The sequence below is a fragment of the Kogia breviceps genome, chromosome 5 (assembly GCF_026419965.1).
Source record: "Kogia breviceps isolate mKogBre1 chromosome 5, mKogBre1 haplotype 1, whole genome shotgun sequence".
NCBI classification, from domain to species: domain Eukaryota; kingdom Metazoa; phylum Chordata; class Mammalia; order Artiodactyla; family Physeteridae; genus Kogia; species Kogia breviceps.
In genome coordinates this window covers 29,328,687-29,356,541 of record NC_081314.1, presented here as the reverse complement: position 1 = coordinate 29,356,541, position 27,855 = coordinate 29,328,687, and the positions used below count along the sequence as shown (strand labels likewise).

General features: G+C 41.7%; 1 protein-coding gene across 1 annotated transcript; it reads left to right on the top strand.

The window, feature by feature from the left end:
- Positions 1–4,287: 4,287 nt before the first annotated feature.
- On the top strand, positions 4,288–20,715 carry LOC131757650 (collagen alpha-4(VI) chain-like). The gene is made up of 6 exons (XM_067033485.1): positions 4,288–4,393; positions 6,385–6,987; positions 10,617–11,204; positions 12,473–13,016; positions 15,910–16,535; positions 20,612–20,715. The coding sequence occupies exons 1-6, from the start codon at positions 4,288–4,290 to the stop codon at positions 20,713–20,715; spliced, it is 2,571 nt and encodes an 856-aa protein (XP_066889586.1).
- The last annotated feature ends 7,140 nt before the right edge of the window (positions 20,716–27,855 follow it).

The window sequence follows — 27,855 nt, the reverse complement described above, 5'->3', positions numbered from 1 at the left end:
TATTTCTGTTTCTTCTCTGATTGCTGTGGCTAGAACTTCCAAAACTAGGTTGAATAAGAGTGGTGAGAGTGGGCAACCTTGTCTTGTTCCTGATCTTAGTGGAAATGGTTTCAGTTTTTCACCATTGAGAACAATGCTGGCTGTGTGTTTGTCATATATGGCCTTTAATATATTGAGGAAAGTTCCCTCTATGCCTACTTTCTGCAGGGTTTTTATCATTAATAGGTATTGAATTTTGTCAAAAGCTTTCTCTGCATCTATTGAGATGATCATATGGTTTTTCTCCTTCAGTTTGTTGATATGGTGTATCATGTTGATTGATTTGTGTATATTGAAGAATCCTTGCATTCCTGGAATAAGCCCCACTTGATCATGGTGTATGATCCTTTTAATGTGCTGTTGGATTCTGTTTGCTAGTATTTTGTTGAGGATTTTTGCATCTATATTCATCAGTGATATTGGCCTGTAGTTTTCTTTCTTTGTGACGTCTTTGTCTGGTTTTGATATCAGGGTTATGGTGGCCTTCTAGAATGAGTTTGGGGGTGTTCGTCCCTCTGCTATCTTTTGATAGAGTTTGAGAAGGATAGGTGTTAGCTCTTCTCTAAATGTTTGATAGAATTCACCTGTGAAGCCATCTGGTTCTGAGCTTTTGTTTGTTGGAAGATTTTTAATCACAGTTTCAATTTCAGTGCTTGTGATTGGTCTGTTCATATTTTCTATTTCTTCCTGGTTCAGTCTCGGCAGCTTGTGAATTTCTAAGAATTTTTCCATTTCTTCCAGGTTGTCCATTTTATTGGCATAGAGTTGCTTGTAGTAATGTCTAATAATCTTTTGTATTTCTGCAGCGTCTGTTGTTATGTCTCCTTTTTCATTTCTAATTCTATTGATTTGAGTCTTCCCCCTTTTCTTCTTGATGAGTCTGGTTAATGGTTTATCAATTTTGTTTATCTTCTCAAAGAACCAGCTTTTAGTGTTATTGATCTTTGCTATGATTTCCTTCATTTCTTTTTCATTTATTTCTGATCTGATCTTTATGATTTCTTTGCTTCTGCTAATTTTGGTTTTTTTTTGTTTCTTCCTTCTCTAATTGCTTTAGGTGCAAAGTTAGGTTGTTTATTCGAGATGTTTCCTGTTTCTTAAGGTAGGATTATACTGCTATAAATTTTCCTCTTATAACTGCTTTTGCTGCATCCCATAGGTTTTGGGTCGTCGTGTCTCCATTGTTATTTGTTTCTAAGTACTTTTTGATTTCCTCTTTGATTTCTTCAGTGATCACTTCGTTATTAAGTAGTTTATTGTTTAGCCTCCATGTGTTGGTATTTTTTACAGATCTTTTCCTTTAATTGATATCTAGTCGCATAGCGTTGTGGTCAGAAAAGATGCTTGATACGATTTCAATTTTCTTAAATTTACCAAGCCTAGATTTGTGACACAAGATATGATCTATCCTGGAGAGTGTTCCATGAGCACTTGAGAAAAATGTGTATTCTGTTGTTTTTGGATGGAATGTCCTATAAATATCAATTAAGTCCATCTTGTTTAATATATCATTTAAAACTTGTTTTTCCTTATTTATTTTCATTTTGGATGATCTGTCCATTGGTGACAGTGGGGTGTTAAAGTCCCCTACTATGATTGTGTTACTGTCAATTTCCCCTTTTATGGCTGTTAGTATTTGCCTTATGTATTGATGTGCTTCTCTGTTGGGTGCATAAATATTTACAATTGTTATATCTTCTTCACAAATCGATCCCTTGATCATTATGTAGTGTCTTTCTTTGTCTCTTGTAATAGTTTTTATTTTAAAGTCTATTTTGTCTGATATGAGAATTGCTAGTCCAGCTTTCTTCTGATTTACATTTGCATGGAATATCTTTTTCCATTCCCTCACTTTCAGCCTGTATGTGTCCCTAGGTCTGAAGTGGGTATCTTGTAGACAGCATATATATGGGTCTTGTTTTTGTATCCATTCAGCCAGTCTGTGTCTTTTGGTGGGAGCATTTAATGCATTTACATTTAAGGTAATTATCGATATGTATGTTCCTATTACCATTTACTTAATTGTTTCAAGTTTGTTCTTGTAGGTCTTTCCCTTCTCTTGTGTGTCTTGCCTAGAGAAGTTCCTTTAGCATTTGTTTTAAAGCTGGTTTGGTGGTGCTGAACTCTCTCAGCTTTTGCTCGTCTATAAAGGTTTTAATTTCTCCATCAAATCTGAATGAGATCCTTGCTGGGTAGAGTATTCTTGGTTGTAGGTTTTTCTCCTTCATCACTTTAAATATGTCCTGCCAATCCCTTCTGGCTTGCAGAGTTTCTGCTAAAAGATCAGATGTTAACCTTATGGGGATTCCCTTGTGTGTTTTTTGTAGTTTTTCCCTTGCTGCTTTTAATATGTTTTCTTTGTATTTAATTTTTGATAGTTTGATTAACATGTGTCTTGGTGTGTTTCTCCTTGGATTTATCCTGTATGGGATTCTCTGTGCTTCCTGGACTTGATTGACTATTTCCTTTCCCATATTAGGGAAGTTTTGAACTATAATCTCTTCAAATATTTTCTCAGTCTCTTTCTTTTTCTCTTCTTCTTCTGGGACCCCTATAATTCGAATGTTGGTGCAGTTAATGTTGTCCCAGAGGTCTCTGAGACTGTCCTCAGTTCTTTTCATTCTTTTTTCTTTCTTCTGCTCTGCAGTAGTTATTTCCACTATTTTATCTTCCAGGTCACTTATCCGTTCTTCTGCCTCAGTTATTCTGCTATTGATCCCATCTAGAGTATTTTTAATTTCATTTATATTGTTGCTCATTGTTGCTTGCTTCCTCTTTATTTCTTCTAGGTCCTTGTTAAATGTTTCTCGCATTTTGTCTATTCTATTTCCAAGATTTTGGATCATCTTTACTATCATTATTCTGAATTCTTTTTCAGGTAGACTGCCTATTTCCTCTTCATTTGTTAGGTCTGGTGGGTTTTTACCTTGCTCCTTCATCTGCTGTGTGTTTTTCTGTCTTTTCAGTTTGCTTATTGTGTTTGAGGTCTCCTTTTTGCAGGCTGCAGGTTCGTAGTTCCCGTTGTTTTTGGTGCCTGTCCCCAGTGGCTAAGGTTGGTTCAGTGGGTTGAGCAGGTTTCCTGGTTGGGGGGACTAGTGCCTGTGTTCTGGTGGATGAGGCTGGATCTTGTCTTTCTGGTAGGCAGGTCCATGTCTTGTGGTGTGTTTTGGGGTGTCAGTAGCCTTATTATGATTTTAGGCAGCCTCTCTGCTAATGGATGGGGCTGTAGTCCTGTCTTGCTAGTTGTTGGGCATAGGGTGTCCAGCACTGTAGCTTGATGGTCATTGAGTGAAGCTGGGTATTGATGTTGAGATGGAGATCTTTGGGAGATTTTCGCCATTTGATATTACGTGGAGCTGGGAGGTCTCTTGTGGACCAGTGTCCTGAGGTTGGTTCTCCCACCTCAGAGACACAGCCCTGATGACTGGCTGGAGCACCAAGAGCCTTTAATCCACACGGCTCAATATAAAAGGGAGAGAAAATAGAAAGGAAAGAAAGAAAGGAAGGAAGGAAGGAAAAAAGGAAGGAAGAAAGGAAGGAAGAAAGCAAGAAAGGAAGGAAGGAAGAAAGGAAGGAAGAAAGCAAGAAAGGAAGGAAACAAGGAAAGAAGGAAGGAAGGGAGGAAGAAAGGAAGGAAGAAAGGAAAGAAGGAAGGAAGAAAGGAGGGAAGGAAGGAAGGGAGGAAGAAAGCAAGAAAGGAAGGAAGGAAGGAAAGAAGGAAGGAAGGGAGGAAGGATGAACGAAAGGAAGAAAGAAAGAAAGAAGATAAAGTTATTAAAATAAAAAATAATTATTAAGAAGAAAAATTTAAAACAGAAAAAAAAAAAACGGTTCAGTCAGAACCCTTGACCAAATGGTGAAAGCAAAGCTATACAGACAAAATCTCACACAGCAGCACACATATACACACTCACAAAAAGAGAAAAAGGGGAAAATAATTATATATCTTGCTCCCCAAGTCCACCTGCTCAATTTGGGATGATTTGCTGTCTATTCAGGTATTCCACAGATGCAGAGCACTTCAAGTTGATTGTGGAGCTTTAATCCACTGCTCCTGAGGCTGCTGGGAGAGACCTCCCCCTCTCCTCTTTTTTTGCATAGCTTCTGGGGTTCAGCTTTGGACTTGGCCCCGCCTCTGCACGTAGGTCGTCCGAGGGCGTCTGCTCTTCGCTCAGACAGGATGGGGTTAAAGGAGCAGCTGATTTGGGGGCTCTGGCTCACTCAGGCCAGGGGGAGGGAGGGGCACAGATGCAGGGCAAGCCCTCGGCGGCAGAGGCCGGCATGATGCTGCACCGGCCCGAGGTGTGCATGCGTTCTCCAGGGGAAGCTGTGTCTGGATCCCGGGACCCTGGCAGTGGCGGGCTGCACAGGCTCCCGGGAGGGGAGGTGTGGAGAGTGACCTGTGCTCGCACACAGGCCTCTTGGTGGCGGCAGCAGCAGCCCTAGCATCTCACGCATGTCTCTGGTGTCCGCGCCAATAGCCGCAGCTCGCGCCTGTCTCTGGAGTTCCTTTACGCGGCGCGCTTAATCCCCTCTCCTCGCGCCCCGGGAAACAAAGAGAGAAGAAACAGTCTCTTGGCTCTTCGACAGCTCTAGACTTTTTCCTAGACTCCCTCCCGCCTAGCTGTGGCGCACTAGCCCCCTTCAGGCTGTGTTCACGCAGCCAACCCCAGTCCTCTCCCAGCTTCCGACCGAAGCCCGAGCCTCAGCTCCCGGCCCCCGCCTGCCCCCGCGGGTGAGCAGACAAGCCTCTCGGGCTGGTGAGTGCCGGTCGGCACCGATCCTCTGTGCGGGAATCTCTCCGCTTTGCCCTCCGCACCCTGTTGCTGCCCTCTCTTTCGTGGCTCAGAAACTTCCCCCTCTGCCACCCGCAGTCTCCCCATATATCTTTTTGAACTATAGTTTTCTCCGAATGTATGCCCAGGAGTGGCATTGTTGGATCATATGGTAGCTCTATTTTTAGTTTTTTAAGGAACCTCCATACTGTTTTCCATAGTGGCTACACCAATTTACATCCCACCCACAGTGTTGGAGGGGGAACAGCACGTTAAAGGCCAGTGGCAGGTAGAAGCATGGAGAGTTTGAGAAGCTGGGCTAAGGAGCCTGGAACACAGGCAGAGAAGTGCAGAGGGTAGAGAGACAAAGCTACAGAGATAGTGCAGGGCCAGCCCAAGCCAGGGTTTAGCCTTCCGGGCACAAAACCAAATGTAAATGTGGTCACCCAGTTGGGATATTTATGCACTGAGTCACAGAAAAGCAAAGTTGGAGTTGAAGAGAGCAGGTCACGTGGTCAACCCCTTTATTCTAGGGAAACGCAATCCGAGAACCAGAGAGATCGCTGTGTGCTCAGGTCCTGCAGCCACCTGGTGTCTGATCCCCTCCGTCCTGGAGACCAGGGTGGGCCCAGCTGGAGTGCTACTTGGTCTGACCACAGTGGGGAATGTGGTTCCCAGAATTAGAGCTGGGTTTGGGAGAAGTAATCACATGATGCAGCTTTGAGTTCAATGTTCCCAAGGACAAATGTGAGTCACTCCTAAGGGAATGCCATTTGTCAAACTTAAAGAGGCTTGTGGTGGCCAGGGAAGGTCAGAGGTCAAAGGTGGAAAGCTGATGCCTTAGGTCAGCTGCTCTAGAAGCAGAGCCTGGGAGAGGGATTTGGTGAACATGTTAGTTTGAGGCAGGACTCTTTAGGACAGATCTATAAAGGAGTGACAGAAGTGAGGTAGGCTAGGGGGAGAAGCAGCCAAGGAAGCATGCAGCCTCCCATAAAATCAAGCCTTGGCTTGAGCCATGGGAGCCACTGGGGCATAAATAACAGCATGAATGGTTTCAGTTAAGGCAAGGGGGCCAGGCATTTGTATCTCCATGTGATCAAACATTGCCCACCCAAGGTGGTGGCGGCAGTATAACTTCCCAGGTGTCTCTTGATGAGGCTGCTCCCTTCCGCCAGGAGCAGTTCTCTGGGCAAAATCTCAGCTGGAAGCAGGTGACTGTAACGCTTGAAGCAGCTGGGGCACAGGTGTGCTACTGGCAAAGGGGATCTAGGTGGGGTTCCAACAGCATCCTCTGTTGGTAGAAAGCTGGTTCCTTTTATGAGGTTTAAGGGATAAATGGAGGACCATGGCCAGGGTCTAATTGAAGGGTCAGATATCTGTTAGAATCGAACACAGGGCGGCAGGTGAACCAGGGTAGATGGTGGCCATGAGGAAGCAAAGGAAGATGATGGTGTGTCTGGGCCACGTGCATGTTAGTTGTCATCAAAGAGCTGTGGGGTGCAAAGGCACTGAATTGGGAGAGATGTGTTCACAGCCAGTAGCTGACAATTTTGTGGACTCTCTTCCCCAGTGTGCAGGGAGGACTCTGTGGGAGATATCGTGTTTCTGGTGGACACCAGCAACAACCCACAGAACACTCACAGCGTGCGGAGCTTCTTGTACACTGTGGTCAACGGCGTCAATGTCGGCGGAGAGGCGATCTGCGTGGGGCTGGCCCGGTACAGTGGCCAGCCCCAATCCGAGTTCCTCCTTTCCACCTACCATTGGAAAGGCGAAGTGCTGAGACACATCCAAAGGTTTCCATTTATGCCGGGGGGCCACAAGATGGGGCTGGCCCTGCAGTTCCTCCTAGATCACCACTTCCAGGAAACAGCGGGGAGCAGGGCAAGCCAGGGTGTACCTCAGGTCGCCGTGGTGATCAGCAGCAGCCCAGCAGAGGACCACATGCAAGAGCCCGCAGACACCTTTAGGAGGGCGGGCATCCTCCTCTATGCCGTGGGCGTCGGGGATGCGGTTTCAGCAGACCTCAAGGAGATTTTGAGCAGTCCTGTGGAGAAGTTCGTTGCCTTTGTTCCCAACTTCTCTGGTTTGGGCAGTTTCGCTCTGAAGCTACGCCAGGAGCTCTGTGATACGTTGGCAAAGGCAGCTCCACCTGTTGACCACGTCTCTCCAGGTACAAAGGTTTTTTTCCTTTTTAATTTCTGATCTAGAAGTCACGGAACTCAAAGATTTATCTCTTATCCCTCCCATATATCCCTTCCATATGTGTGCATGCTTAATTAATTAATTAATTTTTAATTGAAGTATAGTTGATTTGCAATGCTGTGTCAGTTTCTGGTGTACACCAAAGTGATTCAGATATATATACAAATGTGTGTGTATACATATATATATATTATATATTTTTTCTTTTCCATTATAGGTTATTACAAGACATTGAATATAGTTTCCTGTGCTATACAGTAGGAACTTGTTGTTTGTTTTATATATAGTAGTGTGTATCTGCTAATCCCAATCTCCTAATTTATCCCTTCCCCTCCCCCTCCCCCTTTGGTAACCATAAGTTTGTTCTCTATGTCTGTGAGTCTGTTTCTGTTTTGTACATAAGTTCATTTGTATCATTTTTTTAGATTTCACATGTAAGTGATATCATGTAATATTTCTTTCTGGCTTACTTCACTTAGTATGATAATCTCTAGGCCCATCCATATTGCTGCAAATGACATTATTTCATTCTTTTTTATGGCCGAGTAATATTCCACTGTATATATGTACCACATCTTCTTTATGTATTCATCTGTCAATAGACATTTAGATTGCTTCCATGTCTTGGCTATTGTAAATAGTGCTGCTATGAACATTGGGGTGCATATATCTTTTTGAATTCAAGTTTTCTCTGGATATTGTGCATGTTTAATTTTAATATTAGAATTTCACTAAAGCATCTACACTTTATGCTCCTCTCCAATTGTTGACCAAAGATTTTTTAACTATTTTTATATCCTGTGGGCCTTATGAGGTTTCTATATACAGACATAGTATAAGTTTGTTTTTGAAGGAAAAAATAGTTGTTCCTAGGATGATATTATTATTCCTAGATTAACTTACCCGTATTGCCTAGATGGGGACAGAGGAGGGGAGAGGGCCAGTAGATTTCCCCAGGAAGCTTGCTTATTTTGCTGCCAATGTGTTGGTATAATGTGCTGGTTAAGAGGGTGAATTGAGGGAAAAGAAAGATCTGTGTTCAAATCCCAAATCTCTACTTTCTGGGCCATGTTGAACAGTTACTTTATTTCTCTGAATTTAAATTTTCTTCCTGAGATGATAGTACCTGCCTCAGAGAGTTGTTGAAAGCATTAAAGAAATTTATGCAAATAAAGTGCTTATCACAGCACTTAGCCCATTGGAGGTGCCCAGAAGCATTAGGGTCATTACCTGTGATGATATACCTGTCATCAACTTTGTACATCTGTTGGTGGTGATGGGGCATAAACTGGTGGAAATTCTTTATAAATTAATTACTAAACTATAAGAAAGCATAGATGTTTGAGCAGAGAAAGAGAAGAGTGCTTGTGCGTCCCATCAAAACCCACAAAAGGATAGAGCCTTCATTACTTGCTCATTATTTTGGTATTTCTACATAGGGGAGGTCAACTGGAAGAAGTGCTAAAACTTTTGACTCATTTGATACCACAGAATGTGGTGGAAGTATTGTATTTGTTTTGCCAAATTATATACCTTACTTTTGTTTAGTGCTTCAAGGTTTACAGAGAGGTTTTACATACATAGTAATAATAACTACTGTTTGCTTGGTGTTACATTGTTTTCAAAGCTTGTTTACCTTGCTGACTGATAGATACATAAGGCAATTTTTTGTTAGATACACAGGGATATGTATGATACATAAGGCAATTAGTATTTGTTTTTACATAGATATATAAGACAATTAGTGTCGTTATTTGCTTTTTGTGTGTGAGGAAATTGAGGCCAAAGGTAACAAAACTGGATGGCAGAGCTAGAACTTGATCCCAGGTCTTTTAGGGCAGATCCATTCCAATAGAGCAAATGTCTTAGATTGTGTGCTTTAGAAGCAGAGCCTGAGGCAAGGATTTGGATACATATTATTTATTTTGGAAGAGCTCCCAAAGCAGGTTGGTAAGGATGTGGGGGATGCAGGACAGAGAAAGAGAGGAAAGGAAGGAAGGGTGTGATCTCAGGCAAAACTGTCACAGAGGGTAATTCTAGCTTAATCTCACAGGAGAACTCAGGAGTGTAAGTTATGCCACAGGGTTGTCTTGACCCAATTCAAGGGGTTAGGCCTTCATATATTGTGGGCTAAACAACTCCAATAGCTGACGAGAAGTCTTCCACAGAGCAGTGTACAGAAATGGTAAAATAAATCCAAGATACATGCACCACTTTGTTCATAGCAGCACTGTTTACAGTAGCCGAGACGTGGAAGCAACTAAATGTCCATTGATAGAAAAATGGATAAAGAAGATGTGGTACACCTATACAATACTACTCAGCCATAAAAAAGAATGAAATAATGCCATTTGCAACAACATGGATGGACCTAGAAATTATCATGCTAAGTAAAGTAAGCCAGACAATGACAAATACCAAATGATATCATTTATATGTGAAATCTAACTTATCTATGCAACAGAAACAGACTCACAGATATAGAGAACAGACTTGTGGTTGCCAAGGGGGAAGGGATGGATTGGGAGTATGGGATTAGCAGATGCAAACTGTTATATATAGAATGAATAAACAACAAGGTCCTACTGTATAGCACAGGGAACTATATTCAATATCCTGTGATAAGCCATAATGGAAAAGATTATGGGGACTTCCCTGGTGTTCCAGTGGGTGGGACTCCATGCTCCCAATGCAGGGGCTTGGGTTCGATCCTTGTTTGGGGAGCTGGATCCCACATCCATGCTGCAACTAAAAGTCTGCAAGCTGCACTAGAGATCTCATATGTCACAACTGGGACCCGGAGAAGCCAAAATAATAAATAAATAAATAGATAGATAGATAGATAGATTTTTTTTTAAAGGGCAAATATACTTAAAAAAAGAAAAGAATATGAAAAAGAACATATATATGTATAAATGAATCACTTTGCTGTACAGCAGTAATTAACACAGCATTGTAAGTCAACTATATTTCAATAAAATAAATTTTTTAAAAAAGAAAGAAATCCAAAAGGACCTGGGCAGAGCACTGACATTGTCTAATATAGGAACTTATCCTCTTTTATCCTCAAAACAACCCTGGGAGAGTATGAGGGCTGGTGTAAAAATGTCAATGTTGCAGAGAAGAAAATCAAGTCTCAAAGAGGTGAATTATAAGTAGGTCACAGGGCTCCTAGGTGGTGGAGTGGCAGTGAGATGTGTTGTGGAATACAGGCTGTATTCAGCTTTCTGACCAGCTGGGGCTGGCACACTCCTAGAGACAAGGTTTATTCCCACTGGAAAGAGGACAGCCCCTTTCTCAGCATGCTGAGAAGCATTTACACAAGTGCTTTCCTCCTTAATGAGATTCACAGGATTGTCCAAGTGAATTTCAAGATGGAGGCAGGACAGAAACCTCAGAACATGATGAGTGGAGGGAAGGAGGGGCACAAGGGATGTTGTCACTTCTTTGAGCACACTGTCATTTAGGGTGTCTGAGGACCACTGCCTGTAGGCTGCCTGGCATTGTTCTCCCTTTCTGTGCACCGTTCAGCTCCATTGGTTCTAAACATTTTGAGTGAAGACCCGCAGACCCCACCCCTTTTGTCTTCTCTTGCAGCTTGCAGAGAAGCAGTCCTGGCTGACATTGTCTTCCTAGTAGACAGCTCAACCAGCATAGGACCCCAGAACTTCCAGAAAGTGAAGAATTTCCTTCACTCTGTCAACTTGGGGCTGGACATCAGCAGTGACCAGGTCCGAGTGGGACTCGCACAGTATAATGACAACATCTACCCAGCCTTTTGGCTGAACCAGCACCCTCTGAAGAGTGTGATCCTGGAGCATGTCTGGAATCTGCCCTACCATCCAGGAGGCACGAACACAGGGAGTGCCCTGGAGTTCATCAGGATCAACTACTTGACTGAGGTAGCTGGCAGCCGGGCTAAGGATGGGGTCCCCCAGGTAGTTATCCTAGTGACAGATGGGGAGTCAAATGATGAAGTCCAGGAGGCAGCTGACAGGTTGAAACAAGATGGGGTTGTGGTGTACGTGGTAGGGGTCAACATCCAGAATGTCCAGGAGTTGCAAACAATAGCCAGTGAGCCATTGGAGAAGTTTCTCTTCAACACTGAGAACTTCAACATCCTGCAGGATTTCTCAGGGAGCATTCTCCAGACTCTGTGCTTGGCCGTGGAGGGCAAGATCAAAGGTAAGAGGTCGTGTCGAAACCCAACATTCCAACAAGTATGCCTAATTCCAATGGGAGTGAAGAAAAGCTGAGTGTAGTGGGACGTCATCACCGGAGAACCTGGGGAGACTTCCTGGATGAGCTGGGGCTTGAAGGATGAATGGAGTTGTCATAGGTGAAAAAGAACATCCTACCATGCTGTTCAGAGGAAACAGCATGGGTTTTGGAGTCCAAAAGACCTATTTTCTTAAATCCTGCCTTTGCCGCTTTCTAGTTGTGTGAGCACGGGCCAACAGCTTCACTTGTACACTTCAGTTTCCTCATCTGTGCAACAAAGATAATAATACTTGCTTAGTAGGATGGTTTATGAGGATTAAAATAGATGCAAAGGTATAAATGTCTCTAGCACAAAGTAACTGCTCAGTATATGTTAACTTCCCTTGCTTCCTCCATTGGTTGAAGAAGAATGATTTTTTATTAAGATTAAGTTATTAAAGTTTAATTATCATATGTGTATACATGACTGAAATTATCTTATATCCAGAGAGTTGCATGTAATATATAGCCCTATTCAATAAGCATATTTTAAAACATTTAAATGTAAATTAGATGCAATAAGCATTTTTGACCATGGCCAATAAGAATCAAGAACAACAATTGTATTGATACAAATTAAAACAACAATGAAACACCATTTTTGCTTTTCCAGAAAAGCAAAAACTAAAATGCTTTATAGTATCCTACACCCTGTTGGTGGAATTTGAAGGTGAGACCACCTAGATATTGTGATTCCAGGGTTTATCCAGTGGTGAGATTTGGACCTATTGTTTATAATTTGTTATGGTTTCTCACATTAAAACAAAACTATAAAATGTTATATATGTAGTGAAAAATACACTGTAATGTTTTAAAAAATAGCCTTACTTCAGTGCAAGTTTACAGATATGAGTAACATAATTGATAATTAAACTTGTTTCTTTTGTGAATTCAAAACATCCTTTATCCTATAGTTAAATTCAATAATTTTATAAACAATGTATTTAATAAAGAAGAAGAATAATTGAAAGATACTTTAGCCTAGAAAAGCAGACAACACTGGCAGCAAGGTATGGGAGGGAGAGAGCCTTGTGATAGAGTTTTACACAGAGGAGATGAAACTACAATATGTGCAGCATTACATATATAGTACCTCTCCCTCTTATATTCCCCACAGAAAACCATCCTTGTATTCGATTTTCAAGAGATCTTGATTTGATGTACTCCCCCCCACAGCCCTTCTCTAATTCCAGATTCTGTCCAGCATTATGCAGATGTGGTCTTTCTTGCTGACACCTCACAGAACACATCATGGACCAGTTTCCAGTGGATGCAGACTTTCATCTCCAGAGTGGTTGGCATGCTGGATGTTGGCAGAGACAAGCACCAGATTGGGCTGGCTCAATACGGTGGTCAAGGTCACACTGAAGTTTTGTTCAACACTTACCAAACCCAGGATGAGATGATGACTCACATCCATGAACACTTTGTACTTTGGGGAGGCTCCAGGAGGACAGGCCAAGCTCTACAATACCTTTATCAAACCTTCTTCCAGGAGGCAGCGGGAAGCCGGGTTCTCCAGGACATTCCCCAGTATGCAGTGGTCATTACCTCAGGCAAATCTGAGGATGAGGTCCATGAGGCTGCAGAGACACTGAGGGAGAAAGGCGTGAAAGTCATGACTGTGGGTGTTCAAGACTCTGACAAGAGAGAACTACAGGGGATGGGCACCCCATCCCTTGTATATGAGATGCAAGGACAAGACAGGGTCAGACAGGTGATGCAGGATGTCATGGGGTGATCCAAGGAACTGGGCAGCTTGAGACCAAGAACGAAGCCAAGATGGAGCCTATAGAAGGTAAGGTTTTGTCCCTAGGTGTTTGAGCCACTGTGTGGGGGGAGGTTCTCAGCATAATAGGAAAGTCTGGGGAAAGAACAGAGAAGGGGGCATCCTGGGTTCCCCAGTTCTAGGACAGTAGCACCACTGGATGGGGAAGAGGAGGAGGCATGGGTTTGCCTCAGACACATACCTTGTATTAGTTAATCATGGTCACAAGGATGCTGCATAACAAGACATCCAAAAAGTCAGTGGCTGAAAACAATCATTTATTTTCACAGATCTGCTGGGGGTCTGCTGATATTCACTGGGCTCAACTTCATGGGGCTTTGCTGATCTTGCCTGGGCTTATTCACAGATTTGGGATTTGGCTGAGGGTTGGCTCATCTACTTTTGCTTCTGCTCCTTAGATGTCACCTTCCCACTGGGATCATTAGGCTAGTCTGGGCATATCCTTTCCGTGGTAATTACAGAGGTGTAAGAGAGAAAATCCAGTTGCAAAAGCACTTTTCAAACCTCTGCTTTATCATCTGCTAACATTCCATTGGCAAAAGCGAGTCATATGGCTATGTCGTCATTAGTGCAGTAAGAAAGTATGTTCCTCTCATGGAAATGGGGTGCAGGGAGTGAATATTTCTGAATAATAATCCAAGTTACCATATGCCTTTTCCAGGAGAAGGAGCATTCAGTCTTCTCCTCAGAAATCAAATAAAGTCCTTCCTTAGGGTTCACATTTAAGATGCTCAAGGGAGAGGTTAATGGCATTTTGGGTGATAGAATTCATAATGTAGGATTGTATAATTCAAAACACCACCATATATTTCCTAATGTCCCAGGGGGATGGGTTCCGCTGTTGGTTGAGAACCCCTGAGCCTTATCTCCTGCTAAGCCCCTTTATACATTCTAACCATGAGCCAAGCTGAACTACTCACCACTTGCTGTGTATCTGTCATACTTTTCCACCTCTGTCTCTACTCTTGGACAAACTATACCATCAGCCTAAAATGCCCACAGTGAAAACTTTATCCTTCAGCTCTTAAGTTACCTTCTTGCTGGAGCAACCCCACAAGTAGAAGTAATCAATCCCTCCTTTCTCTGAACTATCATAGCTCTGCCCAGACCTCTCAACATCTAGAGCTTGAGTGTCCTTGGAATTTTAGAGGCAACATGTGAGATAAGAAGAGGAAAATCCAGGCAGAGATAATAAGGAAAAAAGAATCACCTATGAACCCTACATTAAGTAGAAATAGAGCAAAAAGAGGGTGTAGTGGATAACCTGACCCAGGAAGAATTTTGTTGGCCCCTCAGTAATGGGTATGATTTTAATAAATAGGGAGAAAGGAGGAGGACACTCTTGGTAAGGGGAAGAGCATGAGTGAGGGTGTGGAAGTGGGAATGGGCTGGACAAATGGGAAAGAAAGTGAAAAAAGGGAGCCAATTGGGAATGGGGTGGGGGTTAAAAGAGTGAGGGCTGAGATTGGATCGGGGAGGATGGACCCTGATTATGGGGTCCCAAAGGCACTGGGAAGTGACTATAGGCTTTTAAGCAGGAAAAATGACACCACCAAAGTGGTCTTTAGGAAAGCCTTCAGTGGGCAGAATGGATTCCATAAGACTCATCCACAGCTTGCTTAAGGCTGATCTGTCATCTGTCTACACAGGGAGGATGACTGGGTAGATCCTGATGGTGGCTCTGATGATGAGGAAACAGGATGAATCTTGGAGACACCTTGACATGAGAAAGATAGCCCTTGGCACCAGCAGGTGAAGGAAGGGAGAAGTCAAAGGTGCTTGGAGTTTCTAGAGAAGGCATTTCAGACTTAGAAAAATCAGGGGTAAAATCCTCTTTTTAAATCTAGGATTGATTTTTGATTCTTTATAAAAAAAGGACCAAATGGAAAATTTCAGGACATCAGGAGACCAAAGATAGGTCAAAGGGCTGTTCTGTTGCCCCTATAGTCTCTTCTCTAAACTTTGTTTCACAGTATCCAGTTGTCTACACATTCGTTTCAGTCCTCTGCATATGTGGTTTTGGCTCTCTGCTAGGGAGATTTCTATTTTCATATGTCAAAGTAGATTTGGACCTTTTTATTATGCAGACACTGTGGATATCCCTACTTCAGGCCCTGCCTTAAATTGGGTAGAAGGAGTCTGGACTCATCTCAGAAGGGAGTTTATGCAGTCAGAACTCCATTAACCTCTGTGTGAGGCAGGTTAAAGGAATGGTTCTTTCGTAGCAAAATGAAACAGCCATTTGGTACAATTTTTGGACAAAGATTTTTCGCAGGAACTTGCAATATTTCCTGTTGCCTCTGTTAAAAATGACATGAAATTTATCAGAGAAAGGTGCACAATAGTCACCATTTGTTATTTCCATCTTTTACCAAAGAGGAACAATTATTAAATCAAAAAGGTTTCAGGCCTAGAAAAGGGAATTTGACCCAGGGCTTCCTGAAACCAGAAAAATGAAGAAAAAACTAGTCAAGCAAGATTCAGATGCTCCTAATGGACTTAGATGAATTGAAAAATCATCTTAAGGCCCTTTCTTGTGGATATTCATATATTTACATATTTGACAAGTGACGTGAACACACTTTCTTGTGAAAAATTTTGAACCCTATGATGTTCTTTGACCATCATGCAAATCATGGTCATAAAGGCTTCCACTAAATTTTAATGAGCACGAATATAAGTTAGTACAATATATATTATTACAATATGTAATACTAAATATATTATTATAGTATATAAAATATAGCATAATACAACTTTTGTATACAAAGGGACTGTTGTCTTTATTGCTCTGTTCTCATGCTAAAGCCCTTCTTTCTGTTTCTGTCTGTTTATAGCATGACTAACTGCTATCCTGGCTGACTTGGTGTTCCTCATTGAGGAATTTAGCAGGGCTCAGCAATCGAATTTCCAACACGTTGTCAATTTCTTAAAGACCACCGTCAGCTCTCTAAGTATTCATCCAGATGTTGTGCAAGTTGGCTTGGTCTTTTACAGTGAGGAACCACGACTTGAGTTTTCTCTGGATACATTTCGGAATCCAGCCAAGATCTTGGAGCATCTGGACAAATTAACCTACAGGAGAAGAGGAGAAAGGACCAAGACTGGTGCTGCTTTGGATTTCCTAAGGAATGAGGTTTTCATTCAGGAGAAGGGCAGTCGGTTCCAGCAAGGTGTGCAGCAGGTAGGCGTGGTCATCATGGAAGGCTTCTCCCAGGACAATGTGTCCAGACCGGCTTCCCTCCTCCACAGGACGGGGGTGACTGTCTACACAGTGGGTACCCAGCTCACTTTGGAGAGCATGGACCTGGAGAAGATAGCATCATATCCTCCTTGGAAGCATGTCATCTCCCTGGAATCTTTTTTGCAACTCTCTGTTGTGGGAGGCAAGATTAAGAACCAGCTTTGTCCTGAGATTACGGGCAAAAGGGTTTCTGTGTCTGGGATGAGCTCTGCCCTACAAGAAGGTAGGAGCACCTTTTCCAAAAATTTGATTTTTTTTTTTAATCTTTGCTTTTGCTCCACTCACCCAACTCCTCGTCCTCCCATCCAAGAAAAGATTATGGAGTCAATTCATTACAAAACAGAAGCAAAACTTATAAAATCTTTATTGTATCTGATGCCAAACAGTACAGAACATGAAGTGAAAAGTGGACATTTCTGCTTCTTCCTGTCTTACCCCTCATTCCTTTTAACATGAATTTGATGAAAATACATGTATATTTACAGTAGAAGCCGTAGGGATCTGAGTATGGATTGACCAAATGTTAAGTCACTTAAAAGCAGGAGATCATTGCTAAAAAGACACAAGCATTCTTGAATTTAAAAATTTCAGCTTAAAACGTAATAAATGAACATTAATTTGCCAATCTTTTGTGTAGGGCCAAGGCTTCTTTGAATGTGAGCCCTGCTGATTGGAGTTCTACATATTTTCTTCATTAATCATCTGATAGTGTATTTTCTATAATTTCAAGTTTCAGTTTCTTTCATGTGGGAGGAGAACTTAACCACTTTGGATATAATCTGAGTACAGAAATCCTTATTGATTTTTATGATCTCAAAAATGCAATCTTTTGTGGGTGCTATCTAGTACACCAACAATTTCTTTTGAAACAACTTGCCTTTATTGGGTCTTTCCTAAGCAGTTAACCTGGTTTTCATATATGTGATAAATCCCTTTAATTCCCACTCATATCCTATTGATTTTCACAGTGTTTGATTTGCTGTGTAATTGTAATAACAAAACAGCCATAGATAGGTTGGGGACATACCCACATCACTCTCAGTGGGCCTAATCTTCCACTGAGTGAAGTAGAAGTGTGAAGTGTTCAACTGGGGGGCCTCGTCAGTGTTTTGTGGGAGCAGCACTTCTCCAGAAGTGTTCTTCCAGAGGGAAGGGAGAACGTCAGTTATCTGGTGAGCCACTTAAGGAGAGGCCGGTTAGGTGAGCTCCTTCTGTATATGCAGTTTAAAAAAAAAACACCAAAAGAAACACAGCAGTCAAGTATATGCATCTGAATTTTTTCTTTTTTCTTTATTTTTTAATTAAAGTATAGTTGATTTACAATGTTGTGTTAATTTCAGGTGTACAGCAAAGTGATTCATATATATATATAGATTCTTTTTCAGATTCTTTTCCCTTATAGGTTATTACAAGGTATTGAAATTGAATATGGTTCCCTGCGCTCAAACTGCCTGAATTTTAAATCCCAAATTTGCCACTTCTAGGTTGTTATAAATATCTTTATGTCTGTCTATTTGTCTCTCTACTTTTATCCATGCATGTTAGTGTTTCTCAGATTCAAATCACAATTACAGAATGAAGGTGGCAATGTGAAATGTAGATAATTAACTTAAGAATTCAAGGCTGTGATTATATATTCAGGGGAAAATCACTGAGCTTTTTTTTTTTTTTTTTTTTTTTTTGAGACAATCACTAAATGATCTTGTATTTTCTTGATTACTTGTGCTGAGGCCTAGAGATTTAAAATATCTAAATAAATTCCTGTCTTTCTCCTTGGCCTGTATTTTCTTAGTCCCTTTCTCTATTTGGGGAATGAAGAACAAAATCATTAAATACAAATTTTACTGGTTTGGGCACCCCCTGCCTATATTCTACAGAAAAGAGAGAGATGCCCCCTTTCCCCTCCTTCTGATTCACAAACAGTATAAAGAGTTGAGAATTGTTTTTTTCCCAGATTACATAACAGCTAAAAAGAAACTTGGAATCAAGAAAATCAGCCCAAAGTCCAGGGTGTCTGGGGGTGAGGGTAGCTTAGAATTTGGGACAATTTCACCAGAATTCTGTCCTGGGTGATTATAATGATCATAATATCTGCCATTTATTGGTCATCTGCTATGCATCAGACTCTCTGCTAAGCAGTTTGTGTACGTAATAGATGTGCATTCATAGTAGCATCTAACCATCAAAAATATTCTCTCCTCAAAATTTCGGTCTGCCAAGCTTGGCTAGAATGTGTAGTGCCAGGCTGAACTCAAGGCCCTTTGCTCCTGTGGACAGTACAAAAGACCTGAGCTGCAGGGGAGCCTCTTTGGGCCACTGCTGCCTGGGGCTGGCTACAGAGATGCCCCTCCCTGCACGGCGGTCCTTTTTTCAGACCCAGGCCAGTCATCCACCTGTTACCAGTGGGTTCTGGTTCCAGCAAGGTTCTGGTTTCTGCCTTCTCTTTCCATAATTTCTCTTCCATTCTCCAAGCACTCAAGAAACACTTCCAAGCCACAACCCTTCCTATGCCTACCCCTCCAGGGTAGGGTTGCCAGATAAAATACATCATGCCCAGTTAAATTTGAATTTGATTCATATAAACAACGAATACATTTTTAGTATAAGGATATCTCTCTTATTTCTTATAACAAGGTCCTCCCAAATGATGGCCTGAGTAAGGGATCCCAGGTCCTATGAGTCAGGCCACTTCCCTTTTGGCCAGGAACCATGAAAAGGCTTTTGATTCTTCCCTGGGTCAAGGGAATTCAAAGATTAATAACACAAGGCTGAAAGGATTGAGGAGAAAATTATGTCTCATTCTTTCTGAGGAATCTGCTACATGATAAAAATAAAACACTGGGTGATTTTTTTCTTTTTTAAAATTATTTGACTGTGCCACACGGCACATGGGATCTTAGTTCCCTGACCAGGGATTGAACCCATGTCTCCTGCACTGCAAGCTCAGAGTCTTAACCACTGGACCTTCAGGGAAGTCCCTACACTGGGTGATCTTAACTGTGAATTTCTAATAGTCAGCTCTGCTGGGTTTCCATGATCTTATTTAACCTTACAATAAGCTTACTGAGTAGGTGTTAAGATTCTTGTTTGACAGACTGGTAGATTGAGATGCAGTGGGACAAGCATGCTAGTAAGTGGTGGAGACTGTATCTCAATGCAGAGCCATTTTGCCCTTTGGGGTCTAGGCCTTAATACAAAGTGATTCATTTAAGTAAGTCTCATTTAAAACAGAAAGTTTTACAAACTCAAGGGTATAGAGAACAGACTTGTGGTTGCCAAGGGGAGGAGGGGGAGGGGGTCAGGGGGAGGGGGAGGGGAGGGGGTCAGGGGGAGGGGGAGGGGAGGGGGAGGGGAGGGGAAGGGAGGGGGAGGGGGAGGGGGAGGGAAGGATTGGGAGTTTGGGATTAGCAAATGACAACTAGTATATATAGAATGGGTAAGCAGCAAGGTCCTACTGTATAGCACCGGGAACTATATTTGATATCCTGTGACAAATCATAATGGAAAAGAATCCGAAAAGGAATATATATATATGTATAACTGAATCACTTTGCTGTACAGCAGAAATTAACAACATTGTAAATCAACTACACTTCAATTAAAAAACCAGAAAGTTTTATATTAATTTTAATTAATTAAACTAAACTTCATAAAGTGTACTCTTGTCCATGTATTTAAAAAGTATAACTTGCATGGGAAGCAGGAATATTGGATGCTGAGAGAATCCATAGCTTCAAATATGCTCTGATATTTCACTTTCAGCTTGTTCTCAACTTCCACATTTGAGAAGCAATGTTTACCTCATGTCTTAAATGGTGTTCATTAGAAACAGACTCTGAGACGAGGATATAGAAGCAAGTGATTTATTTGGGAGCTGAGCACAGGGGACACTGTTAGCCAGGTGGGAAGGGGAGAGGAATAGGAGGCAGCCCATACAGGCTGAGCTAGTGAGCAGGCTATCGCTGGAGGCATCTGGGGCTCGGCTCTGCAGGGGACTCAGGGAGACTGTGTTGAGCTCTCCTCAGAGTTGTCCCACCCAGAGGTCGAGGGCGCTAGGGTATTTATCCATTACCCCTGTCAATCACAGGCTGCGGGCTGCTCTGACTCACTCCCTGGCCTGCCTAGAGTACGGCTTGACCATGCTCCTGGCCCAAGAACACCCGTAGGCAGAGTCTCAGGTGCTGTCAGAAGAAAGGGAGCAATGAGGGCTGAGGGGGTGTGGGAATCAGAATCCACAGCCTTGCTACGCACCATCTCACACGCTGTTCTGATGGCTTGCTGCTTCTTCTTCCTACCTAGGCTGTGTGCACATCGAGAAGGCAGACCTTTACTTCCTTATTGATGGGTCTGACAGCATCCACCAAGACGATTTTCTTGAAATGAAGGTGTTATGTATGAGGTGATAAAGATGTTCCATATCGGGCCCGACAGAGTACAGTTTGGAGTCTTTCAGTACTCAGACGAAATCAGTAGTCAATTTACCCTCAGCCAGCATACCAGCATGGCATGGCTGAAGGTGGCCATTGATGGCATCCAGCAGAATGGAGGTGGCACCATGACAGGTCAGGTATTGGAGTCAGAGATGCTAATACTACTGAGCTTCAGGAGATAGCTGAAGACAGGATGTTTCTCGTGAATGATTCTGATTCCTTGAAGGCCATCCAACAAGAAGTGGTACAGGATATCTGCTCCTTGGAGAGTAAGAATTAGTTTCAATCTCTCTCTCTCTCTCTCCCCAAGTATATTTGTCTAATCTATTTGAACAGGCTTCATTCTGGAAGTGTGGATTCATTGGTCCAAAAGTGAGTATTGGACACAGAGTGACCGTGACCTAGAATGAACAAAACTGGTCACATTTTATATCTTTATAATACTGCTGTGTCTTATTTTGAGACTGGTTTGTGCTGGTCACAGAAATTTATTTCCTTGACTTTCTCTTCACCCCCTTTAAAAATATTTTCATGTTGTGTAGAGGTCACCCCAGACTCTCCCTGGGGACTTGTAATTAATTGGTTTCAGACTCTGAGTAAATGTTCTGTTCTGCTCCTTTTTTCTCCCAGCCTGTAAGAATAGGAAAGCTGACATTATCTTCCTGATGGATGGTTCAGAATCCATCTCCCTGAAAGACTTTGAAAAGATGAAGGGATTCATGAAGCGAATGGTCAACGAATCTAATATCGGTGCTGATGAAATTCAGATTGCCTTCTGAACTGCCTTCTGCAGTTCAGCTCAAACCCCCAGGAAGAATTCAGGCTCAACCGATACTCCTCAAAGGTGGACATTCACAGAGCCATCTCGGACGTTAAGCAAATCGATGATGACACCCACACTGGGAAAGCCCTGAACTTCACTCTGCCTTTTATTTGGTAGTTCAAGAGGAGGGAGGCCCAGTGTCCATCAGTATTTGATTGTGATCACCGATGGGGTCGCCCGGGACAATGTAGCCATACCAGCCAAGGCCCTTAGGGACAGAAACATAATTATTTTTGCCATTGGGGTAGGAGAAGCCAAACACTCTCAGCTTTTGGAGATCACTAATGACCAGAGCAAAGTGTACTATGAAGAAAAGTTTGAGTCCCTGCAAAACCTGGAGAAGAAAATTCTTTACCAGGTCTGCATTCCACAGGGTAAGTGACAGAGGCCTTATTATTTGATCCACAAGCCCATGGTAGGTGTCAGGGACCCGGCTGACTATCTTAATAAAATAAAGCTAATCCTTCTAGCCTTGCCCTGGAGGATCTTTTTCTTAAAATTTATTTTATTGAAGTATAGTTGATTTACAACGTTGTGTTAATTTTTGCTGTACAGCAAAGTGATTCAGTTATATACATATATATAGATATGTATGTATATATTCCTTCTCAAATTCTTTTCCATTATGGTTTATCACAGGATATTGAATATAGTTACCTGTGCTACACAGTAGGACATTGTTGTTTATCCATTCTAGATATACTAGTTTTCATGTGCTAGTCCCAAACTCCCAATCCATCCCTCTCCCAACCCTCTCCCCCTGGGCAACCACAAGTCTGTTCTCTATGTCTGTGAGTCTGTTTCTCTTCCATAGATAAGTTCATTTATGTCATATTTTAGATTCCACATATAAGTGATATTGTATGGTGTTTGTCTTTCTCTTTCTGACTTACTTTGTTTAGTATGATAATCGCTATGTCCATCCATGTTGGTTGCAAATGGCATTACTTCATTCATTTTCGTGGCTGTGTAGTATTCCATTGTAGATGGTGTTTTTTGTGCAAGGCCTCTTTTGAGGGCTTCCATAGGTTAGAACATTGCATCTTCACATAACCCTATTAATAAATATATATTATTTTACAAATGAGGAAACCACGGCGCAGCAAAATCAGCTTATTTGGCTCAAGTAAATAGCAGAGATGGGATGTGATCTTGAGGCAGTCTGGTTCTAGAGTTTGTGTACTAAATACTGTTCTGTATTGCCTTTTGGTACAGTATAATAGAGCGCTACAAGATCTCTCAACTTTAGCATGCATTTGAATCACCTGGAGATCTTGTTAAAATGCTGTTTCTGATTCAGTAGGTTGGGGTGGGATTCTGCATTTCTAACAAGCTCTCAGGTGATGCTGATCCTGCTGGTCTTCAAGTTACACTTTGAGTAGGAGGGTTGTATGGTATAGTATAGTATAGTATAGTATGGCATAAAGCAGTAGAGCATAGGATAGAAAAGGATAATATAGTATAGTATGGTATAGTATAGTATAGAATAGCATACGATGACATAGAATGGTATAGTAATGCATAGTAAAGTATAGTATGGTACAGTAAAGTATAGTATATAGTATAGAATCATATGGAAGAATATATAATGAAACCCATAAAGCCCAATATTCCTACATGAACCCCATGTGAAGCAGATGCTATTATTATGATACTCAATTTCCAGGTGAGGAAAACAAGAGAGAGGTTAAGAAGCACAGATGGGAAATAATGGAGACAGGGTATGAACTTCCCAGCAGTTTGGTGTCAAAAGCCAGAGCCAGTTTTTTTAGAGTATGAAATTAATATTTTTGATTCTACTACTTAAAGAATATCACTACTTTGCAGTGCCTTTGGTCAATTCAGAAATCAATTGAAAAGTGTGCAAGTGTTGAATTATTTTTTAAAAATAAACATGAATTATTGAATGTCCTTAAGCAGTTCAATTCTTCAGGAATCAAAGTCCTATTTTTTTGTTTGTTCCATTTTTTTTTTTTAATATGCAGTTGGCGATTATCCTGGGGAAGACAAGAGATACAGGATTCCAGCTTCTCTTCTCAGGTCATTTTGAACCATGTAGTAAATTAGGATTTATATTTATCTTCAACTCTATCTTAGCTGGTACTTTAATAATGGCTAAAACCTAATTAATTCTAGAATTCTAGAATCATAAAGCTGAATCAAACAGACCTTAGAGGTTATCTGGTGAGGTTCAACCCTCTCCATTAACACGGAAAGAAAACGCTCTTTGCATTACAGGATAAAGCCAACTGAAAATGTTCCTGGGGAAAATGTAAATTAGAAATGTTGGAATAATATACCATACTCAGAAATTCCTTTTTTCTGAATATAGATCTGATATAGAAATGAGATTTACATCTGTGAAAATTCCTTATGGTGAATTTCAATTAGAGACTTAAAAATCAAAACAAAACCAAAATGTTTTATATGGAAGGAAGGGAGGAAGGCATTTCCTGTCTTTTCGGTTCCAGAAACATACCCGGCCAGCTAGCACAGAGTGTGATATTTAGGGGATTGAAAACTCCATGGGTCAGCCCTGGATCTCAGGTCCTTGAGAAACTTTAAGCCACCGTTTGTGACTCTTTTCACCAGTGGAGGTTCCAGTATTTATTAATTTTCCTCAAAAATCCCCTCTCCCCCAAACCTGCAGCTTTGTTTTTTTTATTGATTCTGGGCCAAATACTCCAGTGTGTGCTGATCTAAGGAGGAAATATCTACATGTCCTGGCTTGCCCTGATAATGCCAAGTTATGCTTGTTATCCAGAAGTAGTTAATAATAGTGGTGCTTTTGTGGTTGTAAATTACATTTTAAGTTTTTCACCCAAATTCTAATCCAGGTGCATTTGTAACCATCAACTTTTGCCTCCTCAGTGGAATTTTGTGGATGGTCTTATTATGAGTGGGTGGGTATAGGCTGAAAGATCAATGGGGCTTCCAATTCTAGCTACCCCCCTCTAGGAGGGCTTAAATATTTTCAGGTAGAAGAAACATAAAATTGAGAGTGATTATCAGTCTTGATCTTTTCTAATATGCTTGTCTAAAATAAGATATATGCATGTGTGATGAGGAAACTTCCAGGAGAGAAGGAAATAGTATAGCTTGTGTTGAAAGAGACTCAAGGCTCATTCATATTTTTGTCTTCATCCATTTGGCAAACATTTAATGAGCTTGTGTGTTAGATACTGGGAAAGTAAGATGACATAGTCTCTACTATGAGGGAATGTTTGTTCAGAGAAAGATAAGTTCAAGTAATGTAACAATGGATATGCAGGGGCATTTAATAACTCAACTTGAGTACCTGGGGACATAAGTCATAGAGGCTTTAGGGAGGGGGTCACTTGAATTGCAACTTTAAGGACATGTATGAGTTAACCAGGTCAGGGTGGAGGGAATGGGAAAGGACACTTCAGCTAGAAGGAATAGGACCTGAAGAGGTATAGAAGTATGAAACAGTATGTATGTTATCAGTTAGCTTTTGCTGTGTAACAAGCCATCCCCCAAATTAAATAACAAAGACATGTTGATGAAAATAATCAATAAACAATCAAGAATAGAAAAGAGTTTTATTTGTGCCAAACCGAGGACTAGCCTGGAAGCCCACTTCCCAGATAACTCTGAATAACTGCTTTAGAGAACTAGGGTTTTCAGCACAGTTTTATATCTTGTCAGAACAAAGAATATTAAAAAAGTTAGGGTTTCATTTCTTCAAGGTTTCAAAAAAAGAACAGTCCAGCAAGTACACAGCATGTCAGCCTGGCCTTGGCACATGGGAAGGGAGCCTTATCATCAAAGGAGGACCAGCATTGGCTCTCAGGAAGAGAGGCATTTAATTTTTATTTTTAACATGGACGTTCTTTACTTTTGTGTCCTTTTCTCTAATAATTAAAGCCGATGTACAATGTATGTTTGATAGGCCACAAACTGGCTATTTTTATTCACATAAAATTCAAGTTAACTCATGTATAAGCCAGGAAGACTTCCCCATATCTCAATATGTGAAAATTTCTTCTATCACACCATTATTTAGCTTACACTTCTGTGGGTCGTCTGGAGAGTCTTCTTGCAGGACTGGCTTGGCTAATATCTTCTGGGCTGGGTCATGTATCTATAGATGACTAATTTGGTTTCCTTCTCCTCCACCTTCAAAAGATGCAACGTAGATTTTTCTGTAGGAATTGATCTCTCCACTCCCATGAGGCAGGTTCAGCAGAGGCTTCAAGGGTTACTGCCAGAGCTGATACAGGAGCTGGCCATGCTTTCCAATATCACCTGTGGTGTCCCTGGTCAGACCAACGTGATGCTCCGCTACCTGGTTCCCGGCTCAAAGGGCCAGCTTATCTTTGGCTCAGGTTTTGAAAAGTACAGTGATGAGACCATTCAGAAGTTCTTGATTCATCAGGCTGCCAGTAGCAACCATATGGATGTGGATTTTTTGCAGTCCCTAGGAGACAGTGCTATCCATCTCTTTTCTGCCAAAGTGAAGGTAATAAATGCTGAGAACCCGTGTTATGGAGCCATTAGGCAGGGATGGAGGGATATGGCTTTTGTGACTGAGACCAACTAAACTGTTCTTCACTGGAGAGCTTACATTGAGGAGTTTTCAATGTAAGAGAGAGTAAAGACCAAGAAGAGGTTCTCAGTAAAGACCAAGAAGAGATTGTTTGCATTCAATCAACAAATATTTACTAAACCCTAGAAGCTCTGTGCTGAATGCCAGTAGGGATAAAACGATAAAGTCACTGCCCTCAAGTTGTCCACAGTTTAGTGATCCAGATTCTTCCATGGCATAAATTCATTCCAAAGACAACTTGGAAGATATTAGTTCCTATTGTCACTCATTGTCATGTAGAGTAGGACCCATTATTTTTCTAATCAGCCCCTTGAACCATCTTTAGCTACAGTTAAAGGCTCCCTAGCACAGCCCCCCTCCTCCCTCCCTGGTATCCCAGAACTGTGCACTCACAGAAGTCCACAGAGATGAAAAGATCTCATGTGACATGTGTTAGGAAATGACATCCCCAAACTTTGAAAGTACATTGAGTTTTTCTTTCATTCCTGCATCCGATGGATTTATTTCTTGAAAAATGTAATTCACATTTTAATTTAAATTTTTCTGAGTAAAGGTAACATATTTTAATTGTTAATTAAAATTAAATTGTTTAATTGTAGAAAATGCGTTAAAATTTTGAGAGTTTTGCATTGATAAAAATGAATATTGTAAGACAATTTGGGGAAGATATCTTTTAGTAAACACATTGCTCAAATTCTTTTTTTGTGTGTGGGGGTGTGTGTATTTGTGGGAGGACTTTGAGGTATAAGTGAAGGTGTAATAAAGTAACAAACAGATGAATGGGTGAAACAGAACAGAACAGAGTGAAAGGCTGGGTATAGCCAGAAGAGCTAAGCTTGCCCTTGCTTTTTTAAAGAAATATGCAATTTATAGCATCCATCTTCTCCATTGTCTTCCCCCCCCTTCCTTCCCTTCCTCCTCCTTCCCCACCTCCCTCTCTCTCATAAATAACAGGTCGTTTTAGTGTTTACAGATGGACTGGATAATGATTTAGGGAGACTGAAGGAAATATCCGAGCTTCTCCGCAGCAAAGGTAAGTGCAGGGCATTGCCCTGTGTGGGCCTTGTTCCTCCCACAGGGGCGGAGATAGGCTTTCAGATTTTCAGATGGCACTGGAATCTATAAGCCTCCTATGCTAACCCAGGTGGTGGGATCTCAGTGCCCACAAGGCTGATGCCCAGTCCCCCTCTTCATATGAATCAGGGACTATTCAGGGCTGAGAGACCCCAGGGCCCCACATCCCCGACACTGACCAAGGGTTACTCTGAGTGAGATAAGACTGACCAATTCCCAGCTTAGCATCTGCTTTGGAGGGTTGAAGGGACAACTTCTACTTCCTGGGGAGTGGGTACTCTCTGCTCTTTTAGGCTACCTAGGGGTCCATTTGTCTCGTTTTCCTAAACTAAAATCACCCCAAAGCTGGGCCTTTCTTTTTACCCTGCCCTTCCTCCCTCCTTTGTTCCCTGATTGTTTCTCTTTATCCATTTCCAAGGGCTGCTGCATACATATGTACATATAATATCCATATAATTGAAATATAGTTGGTTTACATTATTATATTAGTTACAGGTGTCCAACATCGTGACTCAATATTTTTAGAGATTGTACTCCATTTAAAGACATTATACAGGGCTTCCCTGGTGGCGCAGTGGTTGAGAATCCGCCTGCCAATGCAGGGGTCACGGGTTCGTGCCCCGGTCCGGGAAGATCCCACATGCCG